The sequence below is a fragment of the Macrobrachium rosenbergii genome, chromosome 54 (genome assembly GCF_040412425.1).
Source record: "Macrobrachium rosenbergii isolate ZJJX-2024 chromosome 54, ASM4041242v1, whole genome shotgun sequence".
Taxonomy (NCBI): Eukaryota; Metazoa; Arthropoda; class Malacostraca; order Decapoda; family Palaemonidae; genus Macrobrachium; species Macrobrachium rosenbergii.
In genome coordinates, this window is record NC_089794.1 from 12,435,103 (window position 1) to 12,445,102 (window position 10,000).

A 10,000-nucleotide genomic window follows, 5' to 3' on the forward strand; every position below is an offset into this window, starting at 1 on the left:
TAAAATTATTTTCTTCTACAAAACTGTTTCCTTTACCCGATCGTCGTAAATACCATTTGAGCCCGTCACTCCAGAAACATGCTAAGTGTAAAGTTTTAAAAGCTGAGTATACCGTGATTGAAAACTAACGACTTTCAAATCGCGACAACATCATTATTTATAACGCAATGACAGGACTTTTGTTTTTAAATGAAGCTTATTCTATGTACATGGTGACTATGTAACTATTTTTGAAGAAAAATAGTATATTAGTTGTTGAAATATTTGGAAAAATGTGCGGGTATCCAATTTTTTCCTCCAAATCCCCTATTCATACACTAACATCCGTTCAGTCATTTTTCATGGTATCAAATCCCCAAAATATTGTTTGTGATGTTACCTTATGTTGTTTTAAAATGTTTGCAATAAGGAAAACAAAATTCGCTCCAAACCCCTTCCCATTCCCCCCACAAAATTTTTCTTTTTGTTATTTGCAAAAGAAAAAATTTTAAAATTTTCCAAGGAAAAAATACTGCCAGATATTTGATAAACATCAATAAGCATTGATAATCACGTAGTAGAGAATGCTAATAATAATCCTGACAAACATGCGAATAAGGACTAATTATGAATATAATTGCGATTGATGCAAAACAATTCTAAGTCATAACAATCCAAATAATTAATTGTCACACATACTTAATTGAAATCAATACACATGGAGTGTGCTAATAATGATACCAATAAACATGTGAATAAAGATTCTTGATGAATATAACAGTGACTGAAAAATAATCATTAATGAATGAAAAGACATGAAAAAAGGGATAATGGCAAAAAATAGTTTTACTCATCAAAATTTGAGATTTTTGTCTTATTAATTATTTTCGTAGAGCAGTCAGTTGCATTAGTCCATAGATAGACAGAGACCGTCAACAAGGAGTGGAGGTAGGCCAGCACTGCTGAAAAGACTACGCCACAATTTGCGTTTGTAGTACTCCGAGATGACAGAACAAAGACGATGACATGGCATGGTCAGATTCAAGTCCATGGTGAAACAGTCCCAGTCATCACAGGGTTTGGAAGTCTTCATGGCGCTGGAAGCCACATATATTTTACCACTCTGTGCCTTCTGTTCTTGTTCAAAGTGAGAGACTTCTGTTCCAGCCCTCTTCCCATCAACAATACCTTTCCTGAGCCCCTCATAGGTGTTGCAAGCTTCTCTCTTCACGGGGTGAAAATCCATACATATTCTATCTTCACCACAACGACATCGGGCTGGCTGACATCCATCCAATCAAGATATTTTTCGTACAGTGCCCTTATGTTGAGCTCAGACTCCAAATATTGCCTGTTCAAGGTGTGTTTACACGCACTGTGGCTTGAACGACCTGCCAGAACTTGTACGTGTTCAGGGACACACTCTAAAATAACCCATGTCATTATCCTGGTATTGGGGTTCGTACCCCTCAAGTCCATTATTGATTATCCTCTCTCAGAAAAATTTTCAATGGCAACTTAGGTCCTCACAGCAGTTATTGCATGAATAGAGAGGAAGGCAACCTTGCAGATTGTTGTTTTCTTTGTCGGCGAGTTGTCGTTTTGCATTGACCATTATGCCTTGAAGATCACATTAATAGCCTCACCCCAACTTGGGAAAATCACTCGTTCTTGTAGTTGCAAGAGGGATTGACCTCCTTGGCAGAACAGTTTCTTGATACCAGACATCATGACAAAGCATTGGTAGGACAGACCAAGGTTTATGCTTTAAGCAACATCAGTATCCCGTGTTTCTGGTCTACTAACCCTATCTTCCATTTTCCTGCTGTACCGAATGTTTAGCCGTATCAGAAGGTTCCACATTCTGGGAACCACTGCTGGCGGTGGCACTAGCACTTGCTTTAAAACTGAAGAGGGTAACACCTTTGCCCACATGTATGGGACTGCTAGTGGCGCCAGGAGATAGATCCGCTCGCCACCCGTGTGTCACTGTCGCTGTAATCATAATAGTAATGACATTTTTTCTTCCTTTTCATACTACTAACCTTCCCTTTGCCTTTTCCTTCCCCCTTCTTTTTAATACCACTGCTTTCCTCTTTACCCTTACCTATTATGACACGGCTTTGCTCAGTAACAACACTATCACCATGCTCTGCTACCTGAAACGGCTTATAGTCATCACTATCACCATCGTCTGAACGCGAAACGTCATCCAGAGCAGATTTACTTTTCCCACAGAAACCACCGATACTCAGAGAGATTTTCCCCTTTTACTCTCTTTGACAATATCCCGGGACGGCCTGTTACATCGTATACTTCCATAGAATCTACCATGCCTAATATTATCGCTCGGTGATTAATAATGTCGCAATAAAACCTAAAAAAACTGTTTATTTACGGACCATTCTCAGCACTGATTAGCTCTCACGCGACAATAACGAAAGCACTGATTGGCTAGCCAATGTGAGATAATCCTTTCAACGGCCTTCCAGAGACCAAGCGCCTAGATTGGCTGGGTCGCCGCAAGACTTTTAACATTATTTTCAATGGCAAAAACTGCTCATAATGCCTCTATAAAAGCATGGTATATGGTTATTCGCGTTAGGCGAAAAACGCTTTGCATTAAAACCGATTTTTTACCATAATGGAAGCGACGCACGTCATTACTTGTTTATGATAAATTTTTCCCGAATGTTTGCGGAAGGGATTCCTAAAATTAGTTGGAAATAATCAATAAAAAATAAGCAATTAAAATGCAATCAGAGAGCTTTTTTATAATCCTTTGTGAACAGCTGCGGTTTCCGTCAAATCCCTAAATTGGTCATTCCAGACTTCGTGTCCTCTTCTTAACCAACGGCCTTGATTAGGCGCGAGAGGCGCAGGGGAAGGGAACTTCTTCCCTCAAGGATCCGTTGCCCTATAAATATCAGTTGTCGGTCTGTCACGGCATCATTGTTATCAGCGAAGCCTCGTCCACTGCCTCTTCTTCTTCTTCCTTTGGGCATCATGAAGATCGCGGTGAGTGTCGACTCTCGTTGCCTTCTGAGGGATTCTGGAGAAACGTCTGGTTTCTCCAAGACTACTTGAAATGATAAGAAATTTATCTTCACGGTAGTTTTTGTTGGCATTCGAGTTACAAGACAATTAGTATCTCAATATTCACGTCCCTTCAGATTTGGCTTAAAGTTGATCGATATTAAAGTTGTCGCTTCTTGGTAGAGTGGCATTTCACCAAAACTTTATTTCAATTTCTATGAAATAAATTCCTGTATGTTTTTCTTAGTGTTTCAAGATATTTGCAGAATGGATTTTACCAATACTCTCGATAATCAAGCGATAGCCTCAGGCGCCATCTTGTCTTTCTAAAAACTAAACTCGAAGCTCAACTACCTGCTATCCACGATCTTTATCTTCGCAGGTGTTATTGGGCCTTGTGGCTGTGTCTTCGGCTGCTTATCTACCTTATGCACCTGCATCCACCAACAGCCTGTACTTGTCACACCCAATAGCCTATCATAAGTCATATGTCTATCCTGCAGCCCCACACTACCTACCCTCCTTCTACCGTAAGTATCCATAAAATAAAGTTCATACACAAACCTAAATTGATCATTTGATACTCCATTCGCTTACATTTGTAAAATCCTTTTTTCTATGTTTTTTCTATGAAAACCACAAGTTATTTCGCGGATGACTAAAGATAATAATGATTTTCTGAATAAATTTTGCTAACGGGTCGTCACTATCAGTTGAGATATCTTTGACAAATGCTCCAAGCACAGGAGAATGGGAGCTCAGAATATTCTTCACTTGACACTCTACATAGTTCAGTGAAGTAAGAGACGCTTTCTTCACCGCTACTTACAATTAACATTTGCCTGAATCTACAGCCTCCGTTCAGCCAGTCGTCTTCAGTCATGGATATCCACACCACTACGGCTTTGGACTGGGGCACCCTTTCTACCCTTATGTGCCAAGGACTGCTCCAGAATCCACATCTGAAGAACCTTCCACCGAGGAACCCACCACAGAAGAAGCTGAGGAATAGGCACTTGGGGTCGAGGTCATCTTGTGGCATCACTTGGAATCAGGGAAGTTTGTGGCCATTGACTTTGAGCTCAAGCTAGCTAGCCACTGAGTCGGATGATGTGTCACTGCTAATAAATCTCCACCATGAATCTGACATGAATCAAATCCTCTCTTCGGATTAAACCAAGAAAAATCGAACGCTTTAATGAGACTATCTATTTGATACCCTATTCTGAAGCCTAATGGGGTGTTAATCTTAATCTATAAATATAAAGTTAATATCATTTGAGCATTTTTCTTTATTTAACCCTATAATAAAATATAAGAAGATTAAATTTTAAAAAACACCCTTTTGGGAAGATACCAGTCACTGGCTCCTTTAAATGTTGATAGACGTTAGAAACATGTCGAGACTAAGATGCTGATAGATACCAGAAATAGGAAGATAGATACTGACAGGCATCAGAAATCGGTCCAGACACTGGTGCTAACATCGGAAATAAGGAGAGAGACACAGATGTTGACAGACATAAGAAATAGATCGAGACACAGATGTAGACCGACATCAAAATGAAGTCGAGGCACAGATCTGACAGACATAAGAAATAGATCGAGACAGATTTTGACCGACACCAAAAATAAGTCGAGACAGATTCTGACAGACATAAGAAATAGATCGAGACAGATGTTGACCGACATCAAAAATAAGTCGAGACTGATTCTGACAGACATAAGAAATAGATCGAGACACAGATGTTGACCGACATCAAAAATAAGTCGAGACAGATTCTGACAGACATAAGAAATAGATCGAGACACAGATGTTGACCGACATCAAAAATAAGTCGAGGCACAGATGTTGACAGCCACCAAAAATAAATCGAGACAGATGTTGACAGCCATCAAAAATCAGTCGAGACAACAACTCACAAAATTATCAAGAAAAATTGCCAAGTCTAGTGGTAACTAGGTAAATGTAACGATACCGCAGTTTGAAAGACTTCACGATACTAGTCACCAAAATCCTTTATAGGGCTTCATTCCTCGTCTTTATGCAGACGTTATACAAAGGGCACAAATAATTGTGATCTGTCTGTGGTAAAAAGGAACAGTTATCATTTAGTATTCCAAGATGTGAATATTATAATTCACATGTAAGATAATTCACTAACAATTTGGAAACAGGAAACTGGCGTCCTTAAATCTATCCTCTGTTGAACAGCAGTAATCATCTCTTTGCTGAAAAATCTTCATTATTATAAAGGAAAGTCTGTGGCTAATTGTGGTTAACATGGCAGATGTCATCTGTGTTCTAAGAGGATCGAGAAGATAATCCCACAATTATAATGATAAGAGGCCAATGGTCCTTGTCGTAAGTGTTACATACCTCTGCTTTTACAACTGCGAAGCCAGGAAAAGGTTTAAACCTAGCCTGAAAAACACCGTAGCCTGCAATTCTAAATAATAATAAACTTCTTTCTGGACTGAATCTTCTCCCCGCTTTTATATTCTTTTTCCTTTCGCTTAGAAGCTTCGGAAACTAATTCAGATTATTTATTTCCTCCTGTTTCGACGCTCTAAAATAATATTGCCCAACCAGAGTTCAGCGTCTGAACTGAAAACTGCCACTGACGCCGTAGTGTTTTCAAGAACGAGGACATATTCGGCCACATACTGTCGCCAGGCGCCAACTGGTCAGTCGTCAACAGGTGATTTCAGGTGATAAGCTAAGAGCCCGTAGGAAAAACGACCCACACTACTTGTTCGTTTCCGTTAAGGCCATCTACAGCAAAAAACCGTAAATTAATCGATCACTCAATTAATAATTAAACAAATAAAGCCTTATTTACTGATGACCTAAGTGATATCGTTAGTTTTTTCATATTACTTATAAAATCCTTTTACCTAACATTATTCATACGCATCAGACCATAATAACAGAAACCAATCTTATGGCATTGCTAATATAAAAGAGTGAATCAGTTATAGAAACTCTTTAAATAAATTATTTACACTAAAAAACAAGATATCGATAATCTATAAACAAGGCGTTGCTCTGAGACAATTTTTACCATCGCAGCCGCAATCAGTTCAGGAGCAAAATGGGATGTGTCCACAACCATGATGCATAATTACCTTACGCGAGGGAGCGTCAAGTGATTGCGGTTAGCGCTAAGAATGTTTTTGTTTGAACTCAAGTATCTACAACAGTGAATTTAGAAAAGAGATCGTTTTCGTGTGACCGACGGATTTCGTAATGTTCTAATTTAAATTCCGAGGAAGAAGAAGCTTTGGGCGTAACTCCCTGGAAGCCATAGACCATATCCGTAATTGCACTCAAGACTTAAGCCTCTGATTACAACAAGTGATGGTCCGGTATGTAAGACTTTCCTGCATACAGAGAGAGAGAGAGAGAGAGAGAGAGAGAGAGAGAGAGAGAGAGAGAGAGAGAGAGAGAGGGGCAGTAAACTGGTTAGTCATTTCCTCCATTTGGATAACTATGTTATTTGTCAACACGGTCGACTGATCACTTTCCAGGAGACACTGGAAACTTTCATCGTTCTCCAAAAGTCGCATTGAAATGCCTTTAGATATATCAAAGAAAAGATAATGAAACTGGAGACAGAGAATAGAATAGAATATAGAATTTAGGCTAAAAGCCAAGCGCTGGGACCTATGAGGTCATTCAGCGCTGAAACTGAAATTCACAGTGAAAAAGTTTGAAAGGTGTAACAGGAGGAAAACCTCGCAGTTTCACTATGAATCACTAGTTAGGAGAGGGTGGAAAGGAAGACGGAAGAAAGAGAATATGAACAGCGCTACAGTAGTAAGAATGAAGGGGGATGCGGCTAGGGGCCGAAGGGACGCTGCAAAGAACCTCAAGAAAGATTACAATGCATCTCATGCGATGCACTGACGGTACGAACCCCCTACGGGATCCACTGAAGACAGAAAGTATAAACAACACCAAAATAGTATTTACTTCACAAAAATTACGTAGTGTAGAACAAAGACAAATTTTACAAAAAGAACCACCTATAAACAGCAAAATAATTAAAACCTTGTTATCAAATCATCAGGAATTTCACAAAGTTTTTTTTACTTAAAATTATCAACAGCCTCAAACATTCCGTTCCGCAATTCAATTGTCCCTTGTTTTCTTCAAGAAGCCTGGTCATTTTTTTTATTATAATTATTATGCCGAATTTTAGGAATTACCATAATTGCGAGGCGTGGCCAATAGCGTGAGTCTTCTCCAAGGTTCTGTGCTCGTATAAATACAAGCCTTTTATAATCTTCTCCTTTATTCGTAAAAATGAAGGAGCCACCTTCTGCTCTCTTAGTCAAAATGAAGTTTATGGTAAGAGGTTCAAATTCAGGAGGGCATTCTTACTCGTCACTGGAGAATCTGCAGTAACTCGCTTAAGTATTCTTGATTCTTGAAATAAATGGCTGAGAAATCTTGTGAGTCTTAAGTAATGTGTTGGGATGGCTTTTTGTCTGTCCGTCTGCACTTTTTCTGTCCGCCCTCAGATCTTAAAAACTACTGAGACTAGAGGACTGCAAATTGGTATGTTGATCGTCCACCATCCAATCAGCAATTATGCAAATTGCAGCCCTCTAGCCTCAGTCGTTTTTATTTTATTTAAGGTTAAAGTTAGCCATGATCGTCCGTCTGGCACAGCTATAGGTGCCAACAACACAGGCCACCATCGGGCCATGGCTGAAAGTTCTCTCCTTTCTAAAACCTCTGCTAAAAGAAAGTTTATTTTGGGAATCAAGTACAACTCTTTTCTGAGCGAGAAAGTTGCCTGATTGATTGACTGATTGATTCATTTTTGCTTTATTTTCTTCCATGACTTAACCGACAAAGGCTACGGTGTTTATTTGCCTGAACGAATTTATACATAAATGATAGAATTCAGTGTTAATACAGTAACTATTAAAGAGGCGTATTTATAATTAGCATAGAACTGCATATATGAATTCATATTACTGATTGGTAAGCCGGGTATGAAAGGGAACAAGGCGCCTAGTGTGTACCTCCTGACTCTTTGCAACCAACAGAGATGGTAAAAAGCACGCCATATAGCCCCACAGATCTGAACACCTGTCAAGCTTCCTTATCTCCTATACCCTCCGTGGATCTGAAAGACCACCCCTCGGATTGCTCTGTTTGGCGACTTTCTCACCACTGCCGAGACATGGAAATCTGATACTTCCGCTTTCCCAGTATTTTACCATAAGCGATAAACCAGTAATGTCGGGGTTCATTGCATACATCATTTTCGATATCGTTGCCTCACCCTAATTTGCATAGGAAATTTAAGAACTAACACCCGCCGCTAGTCCTCATAAGCACATACTTCATGCAAAATTTGGGGTAAATTCCTTAAAGAGTTCTGAAGAAAAATTTCAAGAATGGCAGCCGCGTTAAACAGGTAGTCCATCAACTGCCCTCCTGGCCCGCGCAGCGTAGCTCGCGCCTGTCGCTAGTGTGTGTGTATGTGTGTGTATATATATTTATATATATATATATATATATATAGAAATCATCAACACACAATCACGTGTGGAACAGAAATAAATTTCTGACTCACGTCGGGATCGAACCCAGGTCTCTCAGGTGGAAAGCAAGGGCGTTAACCACTGGGCCATACAAGTCTAAAAGAAGTTGGAACCTGAGAGCAACTGCACCCAAGGAATTACCTGGGCAAGCTAACTGCTTGCATACCAGCGAGTTTTCCCCAACTTCCCGACTCAGCAATGACCCAATAGACAACATTTCATTCGAATTATCCCTTCTGAGTGAATAAGATAGAAATCATCAACACACAATCACGTGTGGAACAGAAATAAATTTCTGACTCACGTCGGGATCGAACCCAGGTCTCTCAGGTGGAAAGCAAGGGCGTTAACCACTGGGCCATACAAGTCTAAAAGAAGTTGGAACCTGAGAGCAACTGCACCAAGGAATTACCTGGGCAAGCTAACTGCTTGCATACCAGCGAGTTTTCCCCAACTTCCCGACTCAGCAATGACCCAATAGACAACATTTCATTCGAATTATCCCTTCTGAGTGAATAAGATAGAAATCATCAACACACAATCACGTGTGGAACAGAAATAAATTTCTGACTCACGTCGGGATCGAACCCAGGTCTCTCAGGTGGAAAGCAAGGGCGTTAACCACTGGGCCATACAAGTCTAAAAAAAGTTGGAACCTGAGAGCAACTGCACCCAAGGAATTACCTGGGCAAGCTAACTGCTTGCATACCAGCGAGTTTTCCCCAACTTCCCGACTCAGCAATGACCCAATAGACAACATTTCATTCGAATTATCCCTTCTGAGTGAATAAGATAGAAATCATCAACACACAATCACGTGTGGAACAGAAATAAATTTCTGACTCACGTCGGGATCGAACCCAGGTCTCTCAGGTGGAAAGCAAGGGCGTTAACCACTGGGCCATACAAGTCTAAAAGAAGTTGGAACCTGAGAGCAACTGCACCCAAGGAATTACCTGGGCAAGCTAACTGCTTGCATACCAGCGAGTTTTCCCCAACTTCCCGACTCAGCAATGACCCAATAGACAACATTTCATTCGAATTATCCTTCTGAGTGAATAAGATAGAAATCATCAACACACAATCACGTGTGGAACAGAAATAAATTTCTGACTCACGTCGGGATCGAACCCAGGTCTCTCAGGTGGAAAGCAAGGGCGTTAACCACTGGGCCATACAAGTCTAAAAGAAGTTGGAACCTGAGAGCAACTGCACCCAAGGAATTACCTGGGCAAGCTAACTGCTTGCATACCAGCGAGTTTTCCCCAACTTCCCGACTCAGCAATGACCCAATAGACAACATTTCATTCGAATTATCCCTTCTGAGTGAATAAGATAGAAATCATCAACACACAATCACGTGTGGAACAGAAATAAATTTCTGACTCACGTCGGGATCGAACCCAGGTCTCTCAGGTGGAAA

The 10,000-nt window shown here is 40.3% G+C and overlaps 2 protein-coding genes across 8 annotated transcripts in view; one reads left to right on the top strand and one right to left on the bottom strand.

The window, feature by feature from the left end:
* LOC136834745 (uncharacterized) overlaps window positions 1–10,000 on the bottom strand; it is a 179,301-nt gene that overhangs the window by 140,297 nt on the left and 29,004 nt on the right. The gene's annotated exons all lie outside the window — the stretch shown is intronic.
* Window positions 2,947–4,180, top strand: LOC136834508 (uncharacterized). Its single transcript, XM_067097102.1, has 3 exons — window positions 2,947–2,997; window positions 3,398–3,545; window positions 3,870–4,180. Exons 1-3 carry the CDS (start codon window positions 2,986–2,988, stop codon window positions 4,025–4,027), a joined length of 318 nt encoding a protein of 105 aa, XP_066953203.1. The 5' UTR covers window positions 2,947–2,985; the 3' UTR covers window positions 4,028–4,180.

Coding starts and splice junctions, on each gene's coding strand:
- LOC136834508 (XM_067097102.1), top strand. Junction 3,546..3,869: donor CTACCTACCCTCCTTCTACC/GTAAGTATCCAT, acceptor CTGAATCTACAG/CCTCCGTTCAGCCAGTCGTC.